The sequence below is a fragment of the Hemiscyllium ocellatum genome, chromosome 1 (genome assembly GCF_020745735.1).
Source record: "Hemiscyllium ocellatum isolate sHemOce1 chromosome 1, sHemOce1.pat.X.cur, whole genome shotgun sequence".
Taxonomy (NCBI): Eukaryota; Metazoa; Chordata; class Chondrichthyes; order Orectolobiformes; family Hemiscylliidae; genus Hemiscyllium; species Hemiscyllium ocellatum.
The window spans coordinates 47,894,756-47,921,222 of NC_083401.1; the positions used below are offsets into that span (position 1 = coordinate 47,894,756).

The 26,467-nt window shown below is 40.6% G+C and overlaps 1 protein-coding gene across 1 annotated transcript in view; it reads right to left on the minus strand.

Moving 5' to 3' along the window:
* nars1 (asparaginyl-tRNA synthetase 1) overlaps positions 1-26,467 on the minus strand; it is a 45,400-nt gene that overhangs the window by 8,251 nt on the left and 10,682 nt on the right. The window contains exons 5-13 of the mRNA XM_060829133.1: positions 25,934-26,023; positions 15,937-16,015; positions 9,616-9,686; positions 9,236-9,322; positions 4,902-5,123; positions 3,893-4,092; positions 2,320-2,455; positions 2,000-2,113; positions 389-520 (exon numbers count right to left, since the gene is read on the minus strand). Of these exons, the coding sequence (XP_060685116.1) occupies positions 389-520; positions 2,000-2,113; positions 2,320-2,455; positions 3,893-4,092; positions 4,902-5,123; positions 9,236-9,322; positions 9,616-9,686; positions 15,937-16,015; positions 25,934-26,023 (1,131 nt within the window). The remainder of the gene's footprint in view (positions 1-388; positions 521-1,999; positions 2,114-2,319; positions 2,456-3,892; positions 4,093-4,901; positions 5,124-9,235; positions 9,323-9,615; positions 9,687-15,936; positions 16,016-25,933; positions 26,024-26,467) is intronic.

Genomic DNA, 26,467 nt, shown 5'->3' on the forward strand with positions numbered 1-26,467 from the left:
TTCATCCTCTTAGTCTCACTTCCCACACAAAACACTCTTGTTTCATCATTAATGACAGTAGTTCCAAAAGCTCAGAATTCTTACAAACCCTTTCAGTTCTCTATTTTCCATAAAGCCTAGCTCTTTAACTAAGTTGTTGGTCACCTCTCTCAATTTCTACTTCTTGGACTTCCCTTTGGAGTTTCCATACATTTTTGAGAAGGATTTTGTCCTATTTTAAATGCTGACATCTTAAAAATACTTTATCATTCTTGATTGACGAAAAATGTTACGGAAGCGTAACATCTCAAGTATATTTTGATCGTCAGTTAACCAAAGTCATTGTGGGATGAGCTTCAAATGCAGATCTATGTTTACTTGACATCAATAAAATCGAAAATGCTCTCACAGATTCAGTGAGCCGACGATCCTCTGGGCAACGCTGCATGTAGAAGGATTTGATCTCAGTGGGAAAACGACACAGTAGTATAGGTTCATTGATTGCATCAGTCATTAGTCTCTCTGGAGCCTCTGGGATATCCTGTGACAGAAAGCAAAAAGTTCAGTCCATCAGAAGTATTAATAGAATCATTGAACCCCTACAGTGTGGAAGCAGGCCATTCGGCCCATCAAGTTCACACTAACTCTCTGAAGAGCATCTCACCCAGACTCAACTTCTATCCAATCCTTGTAGCTCTGCATTTCTCATGGCTAATCCACCAAGCCTCCACATCCCTGGACACTATGAGCAATTTGGATTGTGTGAGGAAACCCACACAGACATAGAGATAACATGCAAACCCCACACAGTCAACCAAGGTTGGAATCTAACCCAGGTCCCTGGCACTGTGAGGCAATAGAGCCAACCACTGAGCCACCATGCCGCACTGGTAATAGGCTTCTACGAAAGCAACTTGAATATTTGCATGGGCATACAGATCATTCAAATGTTTTTCTATTGGACTAGAAATCTAGGTTAAAAAAGTCAGAACTGTAACTTAGCTGCACTTGGAAGAGCAAAAGCAACTTAGGCTCAACTAGAATAGTAAAATTGCCATGAACTACTCAACTGAAGTACAAGTTTTAAAAATAAAAAAAAGTTGCTTCATCTGTCTAAAGATCATGTACTTCTTTTTAACAAAAAAAATCCTGAAATGTGGACCACACAGGGAAATATTCATTACCCTTTACCAGAATCAGTCATGTCATCTTAAGTTGAAGATATGTAATATAGGCTGAACTCAAGTGATAGGTTCCCATCTCTGAAGGACACAAGCTAACCAATTGTGTTTTTAACAACAATCCAGTTGCTTGCATGGCAAATTCCTGGTGTTAGCTCACAAATAACTAAATTTTATTGATCTAGCTTTTGCAATTTGTTACGGTAGGTTTTGAACTGTCAGAGAAAGAAAAAATATCAGTCAAAGGTTTCTCTCTTTCACCATCCAATAACATACCAGAAAAATATATGTATGTTTATATAAACAGGTTTGCACTTCTTAGTATAGAATAATTTTAAGAGAACATTATATCAGGGGAGTAAAGGCCTCAAAAAGCTAACATTCTGCATCCTGTATTCCTATTTTTTTCCATTTTGGGTGATCATAATCTAATAATTTGTGAATCCAAGTAATCAGTTAACAGGAGAATTGTTCGTTGTGGCAATGTGGATCAATGTATCCAATTCAGCATAAGATGAAAACAGCACTGGACTCTGACTTTTCTTTACCCTTGATTATATTTGCCAGCAATTTGGCAAATAAGATTTAAATATAAATATTTCTACATTAATTTGTCCATGAGCAAGGTTGGATGAAGAAAAATGAAATTTCAAGCAGAAGATACCCACAAAGGCCCACAAATTCAGCAACAGTCCTTCATAAGGATGCCACAACACATAGGCGTTTACATATATGATACATGTGCTTTAAAGACTTACTGTCTCAACACTTGCACATTGAGAACGGACAAGTGCTATGTAATGACAAAATTGTCGAACTCCAGAAAAAAAAACACTTACTTCTCCAAATTCATAGAAAGTTCCATCATCTTTCTTGATATCGTGTTTTTTTAGCCACGTGATAGCATCTGTGTAATTCATTCTTTTGAAAGGGCGTTGAGGAGGCTGGAAATTCTAATTTGAAAAATTGAACAGAAGGAAAGGGATCAAAAGAACAGAAACTTTCATGTAAGTCAGATAATTTTGAAAAAATGCACTTTTCTTGAAAGCTTATTTTAATTCATGTCATTATAAAATTCTTTGAAATACAGTTGAACAGAGTACTTGCAGGACAAAATGCTTGCTTACAAGTTTACTTACGGGTTTACAAGTTTACTTACCGGGTTTAGTTCACGCACAAGGTCCTGATAAGGAGACTTCAAAATGCGTTCAACTACATCACAGACAAGGAATTCCAAACGGTTGAGAAGCTCATCAAAAGTAATAAATGGACACTCTGCCTCAACATGAGAGTACCTTGAAAATTCAACAGAAATATTTACACTCTTTGTGATTTAATTTTCAGAGGTTTACAATTCTTCCAACAGTTGACATGTTTAGCCAGGAGTACATGTACAAATAGCATGCAGGTTTCCTTCAATTATCAATTCATTTCAGTCAACTGGCTAATGTTATGGAGATTATGAGTAGATTTGGAAAAGGAAGCTGTCACTTGAGATACCACAGCTCAGAGGACTTGGTTTCAGAATCAGAGTTGTATACAGAAACACACCCTTCGGTTCAACTCGTCCGTGCCGACCAGATATCCTAAATTAATCACGTCCTATTTGCCAGCACTTGGCCTCTAAACCCTTCCTATTCATGTACCTATCCTGAGCCTTTTAAATGTTGTAATTGTACCAGCATCCACCACTTCCTCTGGCAGCTCATTCCACACACGCACCACCCTCCGAATGAAATAGTTGCCCTTGGGTGCTTTTAAATCTTTCCCCTCTCACCTTAAACCTATGCCCTCTAGTTTTGGACCACCCCCTGCCTCAACCTGGGAAAAAGATTTGGCAATTTGCCCTATCCATGTCCCTCATGATTTTATAAACCTCTATAAAATTCACCCTCATCCCCTGGCAACTCTCCAAACCTGGCAACATCCTTGTAAATCTTTTCTGAAGTCTTTCAAGTTTCACAACATCTTTCCTAAAGCAGGGAGACAAGAATTGAACATAGTATTCCAAAGGTGGCCTCACCAATGTCCTGTACAGCTGTAACATAGCCTCCCAACTCCTATACTCAATGCACTAACCAATAAAGGCAAGTGTACCAAACACCTTCTTCAATATCCTTGCCCTTAGGATGATCTGTAATAAATGTCCCAGGCAGAGGCAATTGATCTTCAAAACCACAAACATCATCTTCTATGTCAAATATGATACAGCTATTGGAGACCCTACTCATTAATCATCATTAATTCAGTTCTACTAATGTTCCTTCACGTCAGGTAAATTTAAAAGTGAGTAGCGTTTTGTGATATCTCACCAGAGCCTTGTGCCAAATATCACAGTGATTCAGAGTAAGTGCCCTTGATTTTGAGGTTCAATTCAGCCCAGCACAGCACCAAGGAATCTAAATTGCTTTTGCAATGTTAATTGCAATTCAGCATTCACAAAGAATGGTAAAAACCATGGGAATAATATGACTAGTATCCAATATTAACACTAATAAAAATCCAACATGCATTTTTTTCAGTCTATTTTATCAAAGACATTATATAGCGTGAAGGTGCTACATTAATGTTGGAGATTAGTCAGACTCTGTATTTGACTAACGCCAGAGTCTTTACACTAAACGTATAGAGTCAGCTTCTGGCATCACCTTGACATAAGTTGTACTTGCATCATTTGAATGTTAAGTGATAATACCAGTTCGTAGCTAATGTATGAAAAAAACAGTACTGACTCTGCAAGATGTCTGCGTGTCCGAGACTGCTCAGCACGGTAAGACTGAGCAACACAGAAAACATCTCCAAGGGATGGGATACAAGTCTCCAGATATAATTGAGAGGACTGGGTCAGGAATGCTTCTTCACCAAAATAATTCAGCTTAAATAGTGTAGAACCTCCCTCAACCTGTGTTTGGACCAGAGTGGGTGGGGTGACCTGTGAGAGAGAGATGTGAAATTCACAAAATTATCATCACGTTTGCAAAGGAAAAAAATAACCATCCCTCTCACATATTAATTCACTGTACCTGCTTATACTGATCATATGTGGCCAACTCTAATAATGTAACCATGTGAAACATGTGCTGGAACAATCCAGTACGCATTCAATTCTGCAAGGTTTGCAATGACAGCCAAATCCAGAGACAGCATTTGCTGTAACATTCTCATTTGAACAAAACATGGCTGGTGGAGGTACATAACAATCCAGATGATGGTACACGAAGCTTTCATACACAGTACTCTTCAGAATGGATTGACAAACTGAGTAACCATCAATAGAAAAGCTTAATAGATATGAGGTGGATGACACATATCAATTAAAAAGACTGAGAAGGGAACAGCCTCCCCCTACCTCAAGAGGCAGTGGAAAGAAGGAAAAGCAAAATGAAGTAGTACTTCAGCCGAGTTATGTTTCAAACTAATAGTTTTGCAAATTAACACTCACGTCTCTCGCTTTTTTTTGTATTATCAAAAGTAAATAAATTATGACCGTATCATAAACTTTGTTATAATTCTATTAATGAAATTAACAAAAACATAAACCTCACAACTATCTGGTACTAAAGAATAAATCACACACATTACACTCTGGAATTGTTCACAGTTATATAGCATGCAAACGTTGACCCTCAAAACAGTGAAATCATCTTTCGGCACCCTAATTCAAATGATTAAATGTAATTTTAGACACTTGCCAACAATTACAAATAAAGCATGTAAGACACATGGGGAAAAAAAACATACTTCAAAGTAGCCATTGTCAAAGTAGTGGTCCCGAAAGCACTGCACCAGAGCAGAGCGCACTTTGAAGATTTTGGACAAGTTCTCTCCTCTGAGCATCATGTGACGATTGTTGAGCTGCACGTCTACATCAGATTCTTCATTCAGCAAGTTGTCTGCACCCCCTGCTGGAGCTAAACCAATGAGCTCCCAATAATCACAAATCAATTCATGCCCTCCTGGAGCCTGAAAAAGACATGTGAAACCAAGCATATCAAGTACCGAGTGACAAAAGTTTTCCATTTCTCAGCCAAGACATTACTCTCCATCATGCAGTTTGATTGAATAGGATGGAAGACTTACATAATTGGAGATCCCAAAGCATTTTGGAAACATTGGGTGACATTGAAAAGTACTCATCTGTTAGTAAAAAATAATTTAACAACCAAAATGCTTAGTTCAGAACTAGAAATGTTGCCTAAGACTAAATTATCTATTAAGTTTCTAAAATTTTAAAAAAAGCATTTCTTTCTCCACACATTTTTTTGCAGCACCTTGTGAAACTTGGGACATCTTGACAAGTGTGAATGGCACACTAATAATTCATTCATGCAAAGAACAAAGAAAGTTTACAGCCCAGGAACAGGCCCTTCGGCCCTCCAAGCCTAAGCCGATCCAAATCTACTGTCTAAACCTGTCACCCAATTCCTAAGCATCTGTATCCCTCTGCTCCCCACCTACTCATGCATCTGTCCAGATGCATCTTAAATGAATTGACCATGCCTGCCTCTATCACCTCTGCTGGCAACGCATTCCAGACACCCACCATCCTATGTGTGAAGAACTTGCCATGTGTATCCCCCTGAAACTTTCCACCTCTCACCTTGAAAGCGTGACGTCTCATTATTGAATCCTTCACCCTAGGGAAAAAGCTCGTCTCTATCCACCCTGTCTATACCTGTCACGATTTTGTAAACCTCAGTCAGGTCCCCGCTCAATCTCTTTCTTTTCTAATGAAACAAACCTAACCTACTCAACCTCTCTTCATAACTAGCACCTTCCATACCAGGCAACATCCTCGCAAACCTTCTCTGCACCCTCTCCAAAGTGTCCACATCCTTTTGGTAATGTGGCGACCAGAACTATACACAGCATTCTAAATGAGGCCGAACCAATATCTTGTACAACTTTTTTTTTATATAGATATTTTTATTGGGAATTTAACATTTTGACAAATTTACAAAAATAAGCAGAATTTTCAAGCACAAACATTAATATAAAAATAGATCTTAAATATATAATCATCAAAATTCAACTAATCCACAATCATCCAGAGTGTATAGTTGAGTCGCTTACATCCTTCAAATAAGAGAAAATGTTCTCTAATACACTCATAACAGTATGATTAAAAGGAAGCTATTTCCAAACAATAAGAACAAACAAAAAAAAATTAAACATGTTTGAATGGAGATCTTCCCCCTTGTTCTCAGGGGGCCTTACTACCTTTCCAACGTTCCACCATATCCTCTCCCAAACAGTGTCCCACCCTCGACCCGGGCGCTCCTTAATAGGATTTAGATATAATACCGAGCTAGAGTTAACAGTGAGCGCCGCACCCCCACCCCACCCCACCCATACCTGAGTATATCTAATAGCATCAATGCCACGTACAAACACACATAACTATAAAATTACAACTCCAACAGATTACAGTTAAGTATAATAACATAGCAAGGAAGACAACCCCGCTCCCAGAGGCAAAAGTAAAGTATAATAAAGTATCCATTTCTCCCCACGGAGTGTGGGAGAGGCAAGCCAACATAAATTGTCTCTTACGATTTATTTAACCGAGTCTAAAAGTTTCTTGGCCTCTTCCGATGATCTAAAATTATACTCGGATCCTTCGTGGGTAAAGCATAACGTCGCTGGGTAGCGTAAGGTGTATTGAATATCTAAGTCCCTTAAACATTTTTTCACCTCATCAAACGCCTTCCTTCTTCGTGCCAAAGCCGGGGAGAAGTCCTGAAATAACATAATCTTGGATCCTTCATGAATCATAGCTTTAGGATCCTTTCCAAGCTTTCTGGAGGCATCCAGGAGTATCTGCCTCTCCCTATAACTCTGCAGCCGGAACAGGACCGGGCGTGGGCGCTGGTTTGGGCCAGATCCGCGTACCACGACCCGGTAGGCCCACTCCACCCTTACCCGGTCAGTTTCAGCCCCCAGGTTTAAAAGCTGGGGCAGCCATCGCTCCAGAAATGCTACTAACTGTTCTTTCCCTTCTTGCTCTTGAAGGCCCAGCAATCGAATATTCTTTCTCCGATTTCTGTTGTCAATATCATCCATGTAGATTTCAAAGGCCCGGACTCTCTGCTCCAGAGCTCGCACCTGTTCTGCAGCTGTTTGTGCTGCAGCCTCGGAGGTCGTGGCCTTTAGTTCCGCCCCCTCCACTCGGCCCTGCAGCTCCTCCATGGTTTGATTCTGTTTCTGCAGCTTTTCTTCGAATGCATTCCATCTCTGTCTGGATTCTGCGATGAAATTGACGAGTGTCGATTCCAATCTGGCAATCATCTCTATAAGGCCTGTTTTTACATCAGCTGCAGCCGGAGGAGAGGAGGGTGGGGGAGGGGTCTTTGTTTTCTGAGAGCTGCGGGGTCCCTTTGATTTACTCATTATCCACTCAGTATTAGACTATTTAAATATAATATTCAGCAGCTAATTAAGATTAAATAAATTTTTTGGGTGGTTTGGTAAGTGTGGTGGGGACAGGAAACCCACTTTACCCAGGTTTTGGGAAGGGCTCTGTAGACTCAGACTTGCTGAGTCGCCGCCATCTTGGATCTCCATCTTGTACAATTTTAACATGACTTGCAAGCTCTTATACTCATACTCTGCCCAACGAAGGCAAGCATACTATATGCCTTCTTGACCACTCTATCCACCTGTGCAGCAACCTTCAGGGTACAATGGACCTGCACTCCCAGATCTCTCTGCCCACTTCAGGGGCAGGTAGTAGTTTGGAAAACTTCCAAATCAGAAGAGTTTGGGAGAAATCAGCAAGTTATTAGAGTTGCAAACGATTAGGCTCTCAGACTTATGAAAAGTTCACATTGCAGACTTGGAAAGGATTCAGTGGATTATCTCCACAATCCACAGCAAAGAAACCATAAGGTACCAGTTACACAGCAAAGAGTCGAGAGAGGGATGTAGTATTACTGGACTGGAGTCTTCGCAACGGATAGTGTTGGGAACAGGTTGAAATATTGTTTTAATGCATTTTGAGACCTTTCTAACTGGTATTTCTGATTTCTTTTATGCAATGAACTTCTGCTTTGTTATTAAGGAAACTCTGTGAATATATCTCAGTGACTAAACACATTAACTAACTAAACTTTTTTAAAATCAAGCTAGGTTTCACTCGAGTGTCTGATTATCCTCTAGCATCATCAGCTGAGATCATAACAATTGCATTTTATACATTCTACAAGATACCGTGCATGAATGGCGATATAACGCATTAGTTAAACCACACTTAGCATATTGTAAACAGTGTAGGTTCCTTATCTAAGGAAACTGGAAGAAATCCAGAAAAAGTTCACTTAGTTTCTCCCAGACATGTGTGGACTTTAAGGAGTTGAGTTGGTTGGGCCTTGACTCATTGGAGTGAGAACAATGATGTGTGACCTTATTGAAACATGCAAGATCCTGAGGAGGCTCCACAGGGCAAAGAGATTGTTTCTCTTTTGAGAGACTCCACAGCCAGCGGGAATAATCTCAGAGTTAGAAGGTGCCCAGTTAAGTTGGAAATGAAGAGGAATTTATTCTGACAGGGTAATGAATCTGCTGAATTCTTCACTACAGGGAACTGCAGAGCTGGGCCATTAAATATATTCAAGGCCAAGAGTTTTGGTAAGTATGGGAATGAAGGGTGATAAGGAAAAGGCAGGAAAGTGGAATGAGGATTATTAAATCAAACATTACCTCACCAATTGGTAGAGCAGACTTGATAGACCAAATGGCCAGTTTCTGCTCTTATATCTTATGTCTATTAGGGCCCATTGACTGCAACATCTCTTTAGTCTTCAGCTAAGAAAACGCACCTACAAAAAGATTTTTGAGGTCTTTCTCCCCCCTTACAATTTACATTGTTTATGTCACTTGTTGGAATTTTCATGTCATATTTTCTCTATTAATATTTAAAACACACTAAATTTCATAACTTGCATCCTTCTAGCCACTTAAAATGAAGCAAGTGCTTATATGATAGGAAATTGGAAACAAGCACTTTGGAAAAAGACCCCAACTGAAAAGGTAGAATAATTTGCCCTTTCACATTTCTCAATTAAAAATATCTTTACCATCTTGCCTTCTGGCACAATGTTTAAGGTTCCATAAACTGCGATGGAGCTCTCAGTCGATAGTACCAGTCCATTGTAGCACTGACACTGAAAGGAAGAGAAGATAGTCAGGGTATACCTTACATTGAAATAAGAATCTAAATGGTTCAAACAACTTGAATATGAACAGAGAAAGAACTGAAAATTACTTAAGATTTTAACATGAAGCTAAAAGTTATTTCAACCTTAGCCTAAAATTGTGCAAAGTCTGCTGTCAGTGTTAGGTCCACAGAAGACAGCAGCAACAAAAATGTGGACCACCATTGGCATTCTCACACTATGAAGAACAAAGATTGAACGTTCCATAAATTGCGTATGAAAGACTGAAATTAAAACATTACCAACTCATCACTGAAGACACATTGAAGAAATCCTGTACCATCACGCAGAACAACAAACATCAAGTTCTTTCCTGTTAAGAAAAATGAGGATAAAGAGCTATTCTGTTTAACTTTTTACTTAATCTTTTAAAAAAAAGATACTGAAACAAAATTGATTACCACAAACACTGGCAAATAGAAATCGACTGTTTTGCACTTAAAGCCCATTTCATTGGTATAATGAAGACTTCTGTTTGATTAGCCTAGTATACAACTGAAATTCAAAAATACATGAAACTAAAAGAACACAAGGAAATATGCAATAGTAACAAGACTGGGAGAAAGTGAGGACTGCAGATGCTGGAGATCAGAGTTGAGAGTGTGGCGCTGGAAAAGCATAGCAAGTCAGGCAGCATTCGAGAAACACGAGAATTGATGTTTCGGGCATAAACTATTCATCAGGAATGGTTTGGGTCCAGCAGCCCTTCCTCAGAACTCAGCCCCTTCTAAGGAAGAGTCACCGGACTCCAAACATTAATCCCGATTTCTCTTCACAGATGCTGCCAGACCTGCTGAGCTTTACCAGCAACTTCTGTTTTTGTTTGTGATTTAAAGCATCCACAGTCATGGCGTCACAAAGATATACAGCACGGAAAGAAAACATTCAGTCCAATTCGTCCATGCCGACCAGATATCCTAACCTAATCTCATCCCATTTGCCAGCACTTGGCCCATATCCCTCTAAACCCTTCCTATTCATATACCCATCCAGATGCCTTTTAAATGTTGTAATTGTACCAACCTCCACACTTCCTCTGGCAGCTCATTCCATACATGCACCATCCTCTGTGTGAGAAAGTTGCTCCTTAGGTCCATTTTAAATCTATACCCTCTCACCCTAAACCTATGCCCTCTAGTCCTGGACTCCCCAACCCCAGGAAAAAGACCTGGTCTGTTTTAGCCTATCCATGTCCCTCATGATTTGAGAAACCTCTTTAAGGTCACCCCTCAGCCTCTGACACTCCAAGGAAAACAGTCCCAGCCTGTTCAGCCTCTCCTTATAGATCAAATCCTCCAACCCTGGCAACATCCTTGTAAATCTTTTCTGAACCCTTTCAAGTTTCACAACATCCTTCCGATAGAAAGGAAACTAGAATTGCACGCAATATTCCAAAAGTTGCCTAACCAATGTCCTGTACAGCCACAACATGACCTGCAACTCCTATATTTAATACTCTGACCAATAAAGGAAAACATACCAAAAAGCCTTCTTCACTACCCTATCTACCTACGACTCTACTTTTAAGGAACTATGAACCTGCACTCCATAGTCTCTTTGTTTACCAATACTCCCTAGGACCTTCCCATTAACTGTATAAGCCCTGCCCTAAATTACCTTTGCAAAATGCACCTCATATTTACCTATATTAAACTACATTTGCCACTCTTCTGCCCATTGGCCTTTCTGATCAAGATCCCGTTGTACTCTGAGGTAACCTTCTTCGTTGTCCACTACACCTCCAATTTTGGTATCATTTGCAAACCTTCTAACCATATCTCCTATTGTCACATCCAAATCATTAATTTAAATGACAAAAAGTAGTGAACTCAGCACAGATCCTTGTGGCACTCCACTGGTCGCATCCTCCATCTTGCGACTACCCCGAATGGTCCTTTCCATTTTTAAAAACTAATTCTAAATGTGATGGTGGACGGCCTACCGGATCCATTGTAGTCACTGTGGTGATGGTGCAACTAGAGCTCCTAATTCCCAATGAGTCAAAAACAAGGCTCATTCCCACCCAAAGGAAGGAAATAGTTCAAGTAAACATAGTATATCCTTACTTAGAGATACTGTTGAGTTCCTCAAAATAATTTGGGCTACAGGGAGAGGCTGAATAGGGTGGGGCTGTTTTCCCAGAAGCTTCGGAGGCTGAGAGGTGACGTTATAGAGGTTTATAAAATCACGAGGTTCATGGATCAAGTAACTAGTCAAGGTCTTTTCCCCGGGGCGGGGGGGGGGGGGGAGGGAGAGAGAAGTCCAGAACTAGAGAGCAAAGATTTAGGGTGAAAGAGGAAAGATTTAAAAGGGACCTACAGTGCAATCTTTTCACACAAAGGATGCTTTGTATGGAAGGCGCAGCCAGAGGAAGCGACGGCGGTTGGTACAACAACAATAACATTTAAAAAGCATCTGGATGGGTATATGAATACGAAGGGTTTAGAGGGATATGGGCCAAATACTGGCAAATGGGACCAGATTATTTATGATATCTGGTCTGCTTGGACAAGTTCAAATGACGGATCTATTTCCATGCTGTCCAGCTTTATGATGAAGAACTTGGTAACTGATCAGGCTCCATCTAGTGGCAGATATAACTCAATGCAGGCAGAACGATCAGCTTCAAATAACTTCTGTGGAGCTCAGGACTTCAGTACAAGTTCACAACAGCAACCAGGACAAAAATGGTGATGGGAACTTTAAAGGTAAGAACAGAGGTTGGGAAACAAAGAGAAGGCATGGATCATGTAGAGTGACTGAAGGTGGGGTGGGATGCAGAGAAAGACCATAGGAACTGAGTGAGTGCATGAGAGAAAAATGGAGGAAAGGCCTTGAAAGCAGACAGGCCACACAGGAGGGCTGAAGCAGACCATGTTAAACAAACTAAAAGTTAAACAAATACACTATTTTTCTTAACTACATTAAAGTGAAACCACATTAACTGAATCAACTTTACCCTTAACTGTTCAGCTTCTTAGTTGGCAGATCAAGACCAGTAATATTATCAGGATCAAGGATGTCACTGAGTGTCTTCAGGGATGGTGATAAAATGGAGGCTGTGATATACAGCAGTACTAATAAAATAGGTAGAATAAAGGAAGAGATTTTGCATCAAGAGTTCAAGGAGCTAGGCACTGGATTAAAAGGCAGGATCTCAAAGCTCCGAGTATCCCACCGTGACACGTGTGAGTACAGAAATACGAGAGTAGTATAGGTGGTTCATGGTTCAAGAAGAACGATGCTTTTAGATTCCTGGATGACTAGGACCATTTCTGAGGAAGCTGGGACATCTACAAGCACAAAAGCCTGCACCTGAACCAGGACAGGACCAAGATCCTTGCGGGAGGGTTTCTATACTGTTGGGAGAAGTTTAAATTAGTTTGACAGGGGCAGGGGCCAGTTTTCATTTTTTAATAATGCAGTATATCTTAGAAAAGGAACCTAGGCAAAAGGAGTTCAGCCATGTTGTGTGTCAAGGCAATAAGGGATGCTGGAGGGCCTTTATTTTAATGCAAGTATTATAGGTAAGACAGATGAGTTAAGGATTGTGACAGATTGACACACGGAAATGCAATGCCATCACAGAGACATGGTTGAAGGAAGGTTACGTAGCAAAGAGGGATGATATCTTGAAAGGGTCACTAAATGAGGCTTTGGGGGTACAATTTAAGACTAAAAAGGACAATCACATTGTTCGGAGTTTATTACAAGCCCCCAAACAGTTATTAAGCAATTGAGGAGCAGGTATGCAGTCAATTCACCAATGAGTTTAAAAATAATAGGGTAACTGTATTAGGGGATTTCAACTACTCCAATATTAATTGGGATAATCTCAGAGTAAAAGATTTAAAAAGGTGTCGATTTCTTGAAATGTATGGTCCTACTAGAGACCATGCAGCTGTGGACCTAATTCTGGGGAGCGAAACCAGACAGGAATTTGAGGTGGCAGTGTGGGAGCATTTTAAGCTTGTTATGGAAAAGGAAAAAGATGGTCCGCAGGAACAGTTTTGGAATGGGGGTAGGCAGAGTTTACTAAAATAAGGTAGGACCTGGCCAATGTAGGCTGGAAACATTGGATAGCATTCCAAAAGACATTGGAGTGTATAAGCCCAACATGTTCCCTATACGGTGAAATGTAGGAGCAACAAGCCCAGAGAACGCTGGAATTTTAGGAATATCCAGGACTGGAAAAGAAGATAAAGCAGGTGCAAAGACACTAAATCTACAGTTGTAAAGGAATATAGAAAGTGCAGAGCGAACTCAAGAAAGCAGTTAGGGGCATGAAAAAGAAAAGGGTAAGTTTGGAGAGAATCCCAAGATATTCTAAAAGTATATTAAGGGAAAGAGAATAAGCAGGGAAAGAATTGGGGCAAATCTGTGCGTGGACATGAAGGACATTGGTGGAGTGTTAAATATTTTCTTTATTCAGGCAAAGGAAAATGTAGGCACAGAATGAAAGAACGATGGACTGAGATTCTTGAGCAGTTTGATACAGCGAGTGATAAGGTCTTGAAAGTTTTGGCAGGTTTAAAAGGGGACAAATCCCTGATGAGTTTTATCCAAGGTTGCTGTGAGAGACAACGCAGGAAATCATAGGGACCCTGACCTAAATTTTTAATTCCTCTCTGACACAGGGGCAGTGCCAGAGGACTGGGGGACAGCTAATGTGGTTCTACTTTTCAAGCACGGTGTTGGAGATAGATCAGGGATCTATCTCCATTTCAGCAAGTCTCATATTAGTGGTAGGGAAACTTATGGAGAAAATTAATCTCCATTTACAGAGTCAATGTTTAATCAATGGTAGTCAGCATGGCTTTATCAGAGGGAGTTGATGCCGAACAAATCTGTTTGAACTTTTCAGGAGATGACAAAGCGTCTAAGTGAAAGTAGTTCAGTTGATGGAATTTATATCTATTTTACTAAGGCCTTTGACAAGGTCCCACACAGGAGACTGAAAGAAGGTAAAAGTACATGGGATTCAGGGTATCTTGACAATTGAATCCAAAATCAGCTTAGATCCAGGTGACAGATGCTGATGACAGAAGGCTGAGAAACTGGAGGCCGGTGTCCAGTGGCATGATACAGGGATCAGTGCTGGGTCTCTTACTGTTTGTGATAAGTACAAACAATGCAGATTGGAATGTGGGACGGCATGATAAATTAGTTTGTACAGGACATGAAAATTGACTTGACGGTTGACAGTAAGGAAGAAGGTCTTAAGTCACAGGAGGATAGGCAGATCAATGGCAGATGGAATGTAACCCTGATAAAGGTGAGGTGATATACTTTGGAAGTAGTAACAAGATGAAGCAGTACTCAATGAATGGCAGGACACTGGGAACAGAGGGAAAGGGCAGTTAAGGTGGTATATGGGATACTTACCTTTATCAGTTGAGGTACAGATAATGAGAGCAGGAAGATTATGTTGGAACTGTGCAAATGTTTGGTTAGGCCACAGCTTGAGTGTGTCTGCAGTTCTAGTTACCACATTATAGGAAGTTTGTGATTCCACTGGAGATGGTGCAGGGGAGATTCACCTAGATGTTACCTGGGATGAAGCACCTAAGTTACAAAGAGGGGCGAGAAAAGCTCAGGTTTTCTTTGGAGCAGAGGAGGTCGAGAGGGGACCTGATAGAGGTATAAAAGATTATGAGGGGCATGGACAGCCTATACTGAAATCAGCTGATCCCTTTAATTGAAGGATAAGTAATAAGGGGGCAATTTTAAGGTGAAAGGCAAGAGGTTTACAGGGGACTTAAGAAAAATATTTTTCACCCGAATTGGCAGGGGTCTAGAATGCTCTGCCTGGGAGGATAGTTGTGATGGGAAATATCACAGCCTTTAAAAAAATACTTAATGCCATGATATTCAGGGCTATAGGCAAAGTGTGAGAATGTGGGAATAGTGTAGATTTAGCACATTTTGTGAGTAGATTCAATGGGCTGAAAGGCCTCTTCTGTATTGTATGATTCTATGAATACCAGTTTGTCCAGGAACATCATAGCATACAATGAGACCTATCCTGGGAAAAAAAATTTGGTCTTTTGCTGATGGAAAGAGGAGAGCTAGTAAGTGCTTCAGTGATGTTTCAGAAAAATATTAAAAGTTCATCGCTGCTCATTTGGATCTAAAGTGTGTGATCTTCCAGGTAGCAAGTTTCAATGCTACAGTTTAACGATGCTGAAAATGTGTTGCTGAAAAAGCGCAGCAGGTCAGGCAGCATCCAGGGAACAGGAGATTCGATGTTTCAGGCACAAGCCCTTCTTCAGGAATCCTTTCCTGAAGAAGGGCTTGTGCCCGAAACGTCGAATCTCCTGTTCCCTGGATGCTGCCTGACCTGCTGCGCTTTTTCAGCAACACATTTTCAGCTCTGATCTCCAGCATCTGCAGACCTCACTTTCTCCTACAGTTTAACGAAGAAAACCTTCAGGCCAAAGTTGAAAGGACTGGAGCACAATTATGAACATTACATGTAGAAAAGTGTGTCCTTGCAAAAGCAAGAATTCTTATCCTCTTTCCTAGGCTGACATGTAAGTTATTTTGAAAAGCAGAATACAAACCTTGTCTCCGCAATCTGTGGACCCAGCCAAAGATCTTCACTCGTTGCCCTCTGTGTGCTTCTGTGGCTCGGATTTTTATCTATGAAATTGACAATAATAAAGAAATTAAAAACAGTTTGTTGAAAAAACACATCCAATTTAGACTCTCAAACTCAGAACCCCAATAGAAGTTATTTGGACTTGCAGTTACTTACTGAAGGAGAAATATAACAAGTTCAATCCAAAAAGGTGAGACATGAACCATGCGAAATTACGAAATGAATTGCTGCGCCAGGTTCTCAGGGTTTTTTTTCAGTTTCAGGACACAGCACCATCAGGTGTATCCATGAAATAATGGATCTGAATTGCCAGCATTATTGTTCTTACTAGTCAATGAGAAAGTAAGGTGCAGAGACTTGGTACAACAAAATTGCCCTTCTCTCACATTGGTGGCATATTGTCAAATTGCGCAGTTAGTATTTCTTAAACTGTTCTGTCCGACATATTCTGCAATGTAATGACTATTCCCACTTAACTAATGCCAATCTTCTGCGCACTGGATCTGATCCACAAATCAAAACTAGCTCTTTTCTTCCTACCCAGACAGACTCACCTTAAGCCAACTTCATATTTCATCAGGTCCTGTACTACAAAAGCAACATCTTGACTGTTATCAGATAGCATCTTAAGGGTGTTTAAATCTACCCAACATGCTTAACTGTAGAAACTGTTGTGTTTTTGTAATGAAAAGAAAAAGATTTGAGCTTTTTTAGAAAATTACAAAATACAAAATAGTGTATCCATTTTACAGTATAACAGCACCAATATAAATTTTTTTAAAAACTAACTACTAATCTACTCTACAAACTACCAAAACAACATAAAACAAAGACTACATAAAAAGAAGACCACAGTATCGAACATTACTAACAACAAAAAAGAAAAAAAAGGTAAATAATTAAATAAATAAGCGCTCAAAATAAGATTATATCAAGTCATAACGAAACCCGTATTTATACAGGATTCTTCCTCCAGGGGCCCCCGAAGCAATGAACATCATCCTCATGGCTAAACAAAAGCCCTAAACATTACGGCCGATACATCTGCATCGGTGTAGTTCAAAAAGAGCTGCCGTGTTCGATAAAATACTTCTGTTTTTTGGTGCACCATATTCATAAGGAAGTCCAGGGGAATATAATCCATAACTATCCTATGCCAATTCGAACGTCCTGGGGGACTTTGCAATACCCAACTCAATAAAATATCTTTCCTCGCACAAGAAAAGGATAGTAAATAGTTTCTTCCCTTATGTATCTAGAGAAGGAAAGTTTGGAAAGCTCAAAAGGAGAGACACTGGGTCCAAGCCAATCTCCATTCCCAAAATCTTTGCCAAGGCGTTCGCTACACTGCCCAATAGCTACGAATCTTATGGCATGTCCATAAACAATGAGTGAGAGTACCAACTTCTATTTTACATTTAGGGCACATTGGGGATGCTCCAGCCTTGAACTTTGCAAGCCACTCTGGTGCCATATGAGCCCTATGAAGTATCTTCAATTGAATAGCCTGAGTTCTATTACAGATAGAGATGTTCCTGGCATTTTCCCAGATATTCTCCCACATCTCCAAGGAGATCTCTATCCTCAATTCTTGATTCCAGGTTTTATATAACTGTGCCATGCCCTTCGATACCTTATCACCTAGCGAGTGGTAGACAGTACTGACTGAGGTGCACCCATCGGCTGAAGCACTCTCCTTTCCGTATCTGATTTGTATGGATTAATCATCAATGTACTTTTTTTTGTATGAAGTCTCGTACTTGAAAATATTGAAAAAGGTCCTTGCTAGGCAACCCGAACTTCTGACGCAACTGTTAGGAGGACATCATGACCTCCCTATCGAGCAGGTCTCCCAAACAGGAGATGCCTCTGGACTCCCAAATTTTAAATCCAGCGTCAGTTAAGCCTGGCTGAAATCCCAACACTCCCACTATAACAGAGTAGAAGGGGATTTTTTTTGTAAATTACCTGTCGCATCATCCTCCAAGCTTTGATTGTATTTAATACAAATGGGTTTTTACAATGATCCATAATAACTCTCATCTTATCCATAAATAATAAATTGATGAGGGGGACATTTTGCTTGGGAAGCCTCAACATCCAACCAAATTGATTGTGGGTCACAAGAGACCCAATCAGCTACATACAATAACAGAAAACCCAGTTGGTACCTTCTGCAATCCGGAAAATCTAGACCTCCCCTTACTTGTGGGAGCTGCAACTTATCTAATTTCATAAGGGGCCGTCTATGATTCCAAATAAAGGAGCCTAGCCAACCATAAAGCTGGTCTGAGTGCCTATCTCGGCAAACATTATGGGGTATAATAGGCGAGGTAGAATATTCATCTTGATAAAAACTATTCTTCCTAGCCAGGATATCGGGAGATCTTCCCAGTTGGATGTCCTGCCTTATTTTCTCTGATACATGTATATAATTAGCTTTGTACAGCTGATCAAACACGAGGGTAATAAAAATATCTAAATTGTGAAAACCTCCCAGTGACCACCAATAGGGGAAGCGTGATTCTTCCGGAAAATTGGATATGCCGTTAAGACCTCCTAGCGGCACAGCTTCTGATTTCATAAAGTTAATTTTGTAACCTGAGAACATCCCAATAAGTTATCCACTTGAATTAAGTGGGGCACAGATATCAATGGGTCATTTAAGAAAAGAAAGACACCGTCCGCATAAAGAGTGATTTTATGTTTACCCAATCTTACTACCGGGGGCATTATATTAGGGTCAGTTTGGATAGCTTCCGCCAGTGGTTCAATCATTAGTGTAAATATTAGTGGTGAGAGAGGGCATCCTTGACAACAACCTCTGTCAATACTAAAACTAAAAACTATCCGATGTTATGCCGTTGGTAATCACTGCTGGTTTAGGGTTGTTATATAATACTGCGACCCACTTGGTAAAGACCTTTCCAATGCCAAACCTTTCCATAGTATAAAAAAGATAAGGCTATTCTGTCCGATCAAATGCCTTCTCTGCATTTAGGGATTTGACTAATCCCGGTATCGCTCCCTGCTGGCAGACTTGTCAATGTATAATTTCAGTTACATCACACTGTAAATTTTTGCTATAAATTCTATGTGTTAGGGTTGAGCCCTCCACTATCACCTAACGAAGGAGCGACGCTCTGAAAGCTAGTGTGCTTCCAATTAAACCGGTTGGACTATAACCTGTTGTGTGATTTTTAACCATGTTTAACACTCTTAATATTGTTAGTCGATCTGCAACCTTGATAAACCCCCATCTGATCCTCTTTTATAATAAATGGTAAAACCCTCTCCAATCTTAATGCCAACATTTTTGAGAGAATTTTAAAGTCCACATTCAATAAGGACACAGGTCTATACAAAGTACAGTCATCTGGGACTTTTCCTTTCTTAAGGATGAGAGATATTTGCTTCCCTCGGGGAATGTGGGCGGCTACCCTGACTATATGAATAATTATGGAGTAAAAAATTAGGTTTGCAGATGCTGGAGATCACAGCTGAAAATGTGTTGCTGGTTAAAGCACAGCAGGTTAGGCAGCATCTCAGGAATAGGGAATTCGACGTTTCGAGCATAAGCCCTTCTATATGAATAATTATGCATATCTCTAAGTGGTCCGGTCAATGCGTCTATAAATTCTTTATAAAACTCAGCCTAGAATCCGTCTGGCCCAGGCACTTTACTGCTCTGGAGTTGCCTCACCGCCTCCTGGTCCTCCTGAGTTGTCAAAAGCGACATCTGCTCCAAGGTTAAGCCCAAGAGGGCCAGATTTTTAAAGAAAGACTTCATCTTCCTCGGTCTATCCTCACAACCCTCTGACTTATACAACTTGAAGCAGAACTTTCTAAAGGCTCCTTTGATCTTTTTAGGATCACAAGTCAGAGTACCAACACCCTCTCTAATAGACCTAATGGATTGGGTAAACTTCTTATTTCTAGCAAGGTATGCTAGATACCTGCCAGGCTTATCGCTGTGATCCACTAATCTCTGCTTCGCAAATAGTATCTCCCTCTTTGCTTTTTGAGTAAGTGAAGTATTCAAAGTAGCCTAAAGGGCTGTATTCTGCTGTAATTTAGCAATGGACGGCCTATCAACAGATGCTATCTCAGCTGCCTTCAGGCGAGCCTCAAGCAGATACTGTTGTTCTCCCTTTTGTCTTCTCCGGCTCGCATAATGCGAGATAACCCAACTGTGCGCATATGCCTTATCAGTCTCCCACATCACCGATGGGTTACTGAATTGATACGCCAGAAAGTTTAAAATTTCTGTAAGAAATATTCTATGAACTTACTATCCTTCAATAGGAAAGGGTCCATAAGCCAATGTCGGGAACCCATCGTCATCACTAGTCTTGACCTCCATATACATTGCTGCGTGGTCAGAAATAGTTAATTCCCTATTTTACAAGACAATATCGAATTCAGAAAGGTCGAGGGGACAAAAACATATCGATTCTGGTATGACACTTGTGTGGGTTAGAATAAAAAGTAAAATCTCTACCCACAGGGTAGAAACATTTCCACACATCTATTAGTCCCAACTCCCTATTCAGATCAGCCAACTGCCTAGATCTCAGAGATCTACCCTCGGTATCCTGTCCGCCTTGGGATCGATAATACAATTAAAATCTTCCCCTATAATTATGTGACACACCCCAAAAGCCATCAACTTGGAGAGTGCATCTGTTACAAATTTAAAAGGATGCGAAGAGGGGCAATATACATTCAAAATCCTGTACTCCTCTCCATATATTAGGGCTTTAAGTAATATATACCGTCTGGACTCATCTTTTATCTGGCTTAGCATTTGGAAAAGAAGATTCTTCTGGATAAGAATGGCTACTCCCCTACTTTTTGAGCTAAAAGATGAAAAGAACACCTGCCAATCCTCCCTGCTGCAGCTTCGAATGCTCCTTATCAAGTAGATATGTTGTTGTGGTTCTGTTCGCCAAGCTGGGAATTTTTGTTGCAAACGTTTCGTCCCCTTTCTAGGTGACATCTTCAGTGCCTGGGAGCCTCCTGTGAAGCTTCCCCTTTCACCTAGCAAGGGGACAAAATGTTTGCAACAAAAACTCCCAGCTCGGCGAACAGAACTACAACAACGAGCACCCGAGCTACAAATCTTCTCACAAACTTTGAAGTAGATATGTCTCCTGAAAAAGGGCTACATCAACCCCCTCTTTTTTTAAAACTTGATAATATATTTTTCCTTTTAATTGGTAAATGGTTCCCCTTGACACTCCAGGTGCACCATTTAAAACGAATGACGAGCCATGATCGTTCAAGAAAGTCCAAGATCTCCCCAGGAGGAAGAACCCCACTCAAAAAGCATCAGGTAGAGACCATAAGCAATTCATATAAACTTAAAAATACAAACTTTAAAACAATTAAATCAAAACAAATAAGAACTACTCCTAAAAAATATAAGACATAATCAAAAGGAGACTTTTTTCCATGTCCATAGGGGCACTCCTACCTTCCAGTAATCCCACCATAACACCTCCCAGACATTACAAAGTAAGATAAACAAATGCCAATGTCTTATAATACAAGAATTAGAAGTGGGCAACCAACCTGCCCCCTCCGTATTATTACCTAGGCACTCTTTACAAAACAGCAACATAAAATAAAATATATAAAATTACAATCCCAGCAAATATTAAGGGAAAAAAAACCTCAGAAACATCCCCCAACAACCGGATAAACCAAGCCAGTTATAGATAAGAGTTAAAAGAAAGAAGCACCCCCAAGGATGGATGGAAAACAGAAAGGGGGAGAGAGGAGGGGAAATGAAGGGGGTAAAATAAAGTAATTGTTCATATAGTTCAAGTCCATCAGTATATTTGAGAGCATCCAAAAATTCTTTTTACTTTTTTTGGCGATCCGAAATTATACACATACCATCCATGACTGAAGCTCAGCGTTGCCAGGTATCGCATAGAGTACTGAATATTTAAGCCCCTCAGACGCTTCTTTACCTCGCTAAATGCCTTCTTCTTGCATACCACAACCAGAGAAAAGCCCTGGAACAGCATTATTTTGGATCCCTTGTATACCATGGCTTGGGGATTCTTTCCCAAAACTCTGGAGGCCTCCAGCAACATTTGTTTTTCCCTATAGTGCTGGAGTTGCTCTCAGACTGGGTAGGGGTGCTGATCCGACTTAAGCCTGCGCCCAGCAACCCAGTGGGCCCGCTCAACCCATACCCGACCTAACTTAGAGTCCAGCTTCAGCAGTTGAGAGAGCCATTGCTCCAAAAAGTCAGCAAGCTGGCCTTCCTCCTCCCGTTCGAGAAGGCCCAGCAACCAAATATTTTTCTGACAACCATGATTTCCGGATGATTCAGCAACAGTCTCAGTGGGCGCAGCCCGTTGCTCTGACCCTCCAACACGCTGCCCGAGTTTCTTGATCTCTCGGTCATGCTTCTGCAGCATGACTCCCACCTGGACCGGGTGTCTTCAATCGATGCATCAATCTTCTCTCAGAACTTAACAAACTCCGAGATCAGGTTCACCTCTGCAGATAGGTCACCCGAGGTGGCTGCGGACGCATCTGTTGCTGTGAGGGAGGGAGGGTCCCTGCTTGTTGCAAACTTCGTGGTCCTTTATCTTTGGTCATCTTAAAATGCATCAAACTGTTAAAGTTTGATGTAGAATGACTGTAGTTGCTGGGAAAAAGCTATTTTTAATTTAAAAAGTGAGGGGAGGGTAGGTACCCCACTTTGCCTGGGTCCTGGGCAGAGCTCAGCAGACCCAGGCCTACTGGGTTGCTGCCACCTTGAATCTCTCCCCCCCCACCCCATCTCCGGTAACTGTTGTTAAGCAAATTCAACTTAGTGGAAGGAACCAGCTTCTGCTTAACACTGATACAACTTCATTTGAAGTGCAACCTGGAAACTCTGTCCAAAGTATGAACAAGACTTCCACAGCAGAACAAGAAAAACAGAAACTAGGTGCAAGAGTATACCACTCACGTCTTCAAACCTGCTCTGCCATTCAGTATGATCATGGCTGATCCTCTGTCTCAACCAGAGAATGAAGACTGGGTACTGTGCAATGAAAAAGGATTGTTCGTTGGGGTCTGTTAGTGAAGAATAACGATAACATGATGGAATTCTTCACAACGATTGCAAAAATACATGAAATCTGAAACCAAGATGCTGAACCAAAATAAAGGGAAATCCAAGAGTGAGAAGCATGGATTGGTACAGGTCGATTAGGGAACCTTACAAAAGGAATCAACAGTGGATAGATAATATTTAACATTTAAAGATTATGTGCATATAATACAACAATATCGAAAAACACTAATCATTTATAAGGGACTTTTTCAAAAACCTTCTGAAAATACAAATACACCACAATCAGTGGTTCTTCCTTACCTAGTCTACTAGTTACATCCTCAGAAAACACAACTAGACATGTTTTGCACATTTGACTTTTATAAATCCATGCTGGCCTATGTGCATTCGAGTTAATAAACATGGATCACAGCAGTTCAACAAGGCAGCTCAACATTAGTTTCTCAAGGGGAATGGGCAATAAATGCTGGAATTGCGAGATAGTTTGCCCAATCTATACATGAATTAAAGTTATCCATGATTAGAGGTGCACCGTTATTACAAGCAACTGATTTCTTGTTTAATGCCTTCCCTTAAGTTTCTTCCACTTGGAATGCCCATTGTTAATGTAGTATTTCATATCCATGTCTGTCAGATGGGAGATCGACATTCAACTCCCTAACTGGAAGTGGCTGACCCGTGTGTGAGACTGTACGTAAGCAAGGATGACTTCTTAAGGACTCTTGTGGTCCAATGGAAGTGTCCCTACGGCTGAGCCAGGAAGCCTGGGTCAATCCCACTTGTAATACATCCAAACAGATTGGTTAGAAAGTATCCAATCTCCAGTATTGTATGGAGCCTATAGACAATTCCAACGTTTTCTGCCTCCTGGTGCTTCTTATCTCCTCCATCGAGTACAGATCATGATTTTCTGAGCCAGTGCCTTGCCTCACTGTTGCAGTGATTTCATCCTTAACTATTAATGTTATCCCACATTTATTCCATTTTTGCCTGTCTTTCTTAAATAACAAATAGCCCTGGATGTTTGATTCCCATTCTCTGTAATCAAAATGATATCATAAGCATTTACATCTATGTGCATTGCTAATTCATCATCCTCACTGTGAATGCTCCAAGTATAAAGTCACAAAGCTTTTAGACCTGTCTTTTTAATCTCATTAGTCATCTTAGCATTATTTTGCATGATGGCCTCATTTGTTTTTATCCTATGTTTTTCTTGCCTTCCATTTTTGCCTCTTAGCTTCTGTTCTTTTGTTTCTATCCTTGTTTCTCCCTATTCTCTGTCTCTCTGCTCAAGTTTCCAGACCCCTGTCATTCTAGTTTAAACCTTCCCTGACAGCAGCAGAAAAAAAAGGACCAAAGGACATTAGTCCAAGTGTCAACCACTCCTCCTTCTCCAGAACTGGGCCTCATGTCTCAGGAATCTGAATCCTTCCCACCTATTTCATGACTCCATCTATGTATTAATTTGGTATGCCCTGCCATTTTTACACTGTCTAACATGCAATGTTGGTGATAATCCTGAGATCACTACCTTTGGAAGTTCTACTTTATAATTTACACCCTAACTCCCTAAATTGTTTTTAGGACCTCATCCATTTTTACCGATGCTTTGATACCAATATGTACTATGACGACTGGCTGTTCATCTCTCTCTCTTCCCCTCACACACACTTCAGAAAGTACCACAGCCCTACTGAGGCATCCTTGACTCTAAGATAAGACAAGCGTGTGTCTCTTGAAGTCTTTCTTGCAGCCGCAGAAATAACTGCAGCCCTTACTATTGAATCCCCTGTAACAACAGTTCTGTCATTCTTCTTCTTCCCCTCTTGTTCACTACAGCCACTCAATGTGCCAAGGTCTTGACTTTTGCTTCTACTCCCTGAGAAGTCATGAGCTCCAACAATATCCAAAATGGTAAATCTGTCACAAGAGAACAACAGTCAAATGGGACTCCTGCACTATTTGCCTTCCTCTACTCTGCTTGGTTGTCACTCATCGCCTCTCTGCCTGCAAATAAAATAATAGGTGTGCCCGTCTTTTTTTGAGGCCTTCTGTGCAAGGGAAAGAAACTTAATGTTTGGAGTAATAATTTATTTCACCCATTTCTCCTTCTCATTAAATGTACACTTCATGTTCTTCAAACCCTTCAACCACACGGCAGCGGCATCAACATCAACTTCACTAGTTTCCTAATCTCCCTTTCCCTATCTCATCCCAGATCCAACCCCCCAAACCTGGCACCACCTTCTTGAACTGTCCATCTTCCTTCCCACCCTTCTACTCTACCCTATCACTATCACCCCTGACATGCACCTCCCTATCACGTTCTCAGCTACCTTCCCCCCACCGCCACCTTCCTATTTATCTCTTAGTGCCCATACATTCCCAATAAATCACTTGGTCCTCAGGTGCTGCCTGGTCTGCTGTGCTTTTCCAGGGCCACACTTTTCGAAACACAGTTTTAAGACAACCAATGATGAAATCATTCCTTTATGATTTAAATTGGCTATAAATTTACTTGTCTTGATCAGCACAATCATGAAGAGACAGTTTGGCATTTTACATTGGTTTACTCAGGAAGTATATTAATTACTAAACTGGTTGACTAAGTAGACTTCAATTGATACTGATTTCTGGTGACAAAATTACACTGCAACACAACTAAGTTATTATTTTGTTGAGCTGAAATTGGAAAGTGGGGCATACACCTTTATCTGCTTCTTGACCACTCATGAAATGGAGGGTTAACCAACAGTACGTCAACAATGTCATGGACGACGACAGATTATTGCCTATTCAAATATTATATGTATTGTTAACTCATTGCACATTAAAGGTGATGCGTTATCAATTTGCAATTGGTTTTGCCCATTACCTGCTGTGGCTCTCCAAGAGTAGCATCCAGTTTAATAACTATCTTTTTGGCCTCCTCCAAATTTTTCTCCCTCCGTAATGCATCTTCAAGCTGTTGAAAAGAAAGCAGATTTTTAAATAAAATCGGTTTGTCCGGAAAAAAGTTAAATGTATATCCCACTATTAAAACATTAGCAAACACCATTGGTTCCACACAATTTGGAACACACATACCAACCCAAGCTACTAGAGTTCCACGCATTAAATGGAAACTACACAGAAACAGATGATTCTGCCAAAATGTCTGCCTTGATGTTTACATTTCACATCCCAGCACATTTCATCTACCACATCTCATCCTTGCCATCTTTTTGTTTCCTTTTCTCTTATTACTCCTTATGAACGGGGATCGGTTAACTCAGCAAGCGAGATGGTCTGGTAGGAGCATGGTTACGACACCTTGATTTTATTGAGAGTTAAATATTTCTTTGAAAAGCATCTAAGGTATTTGCCTCTTATGGACCAGGCCAGACCCCACCACCACCACACACCCCCC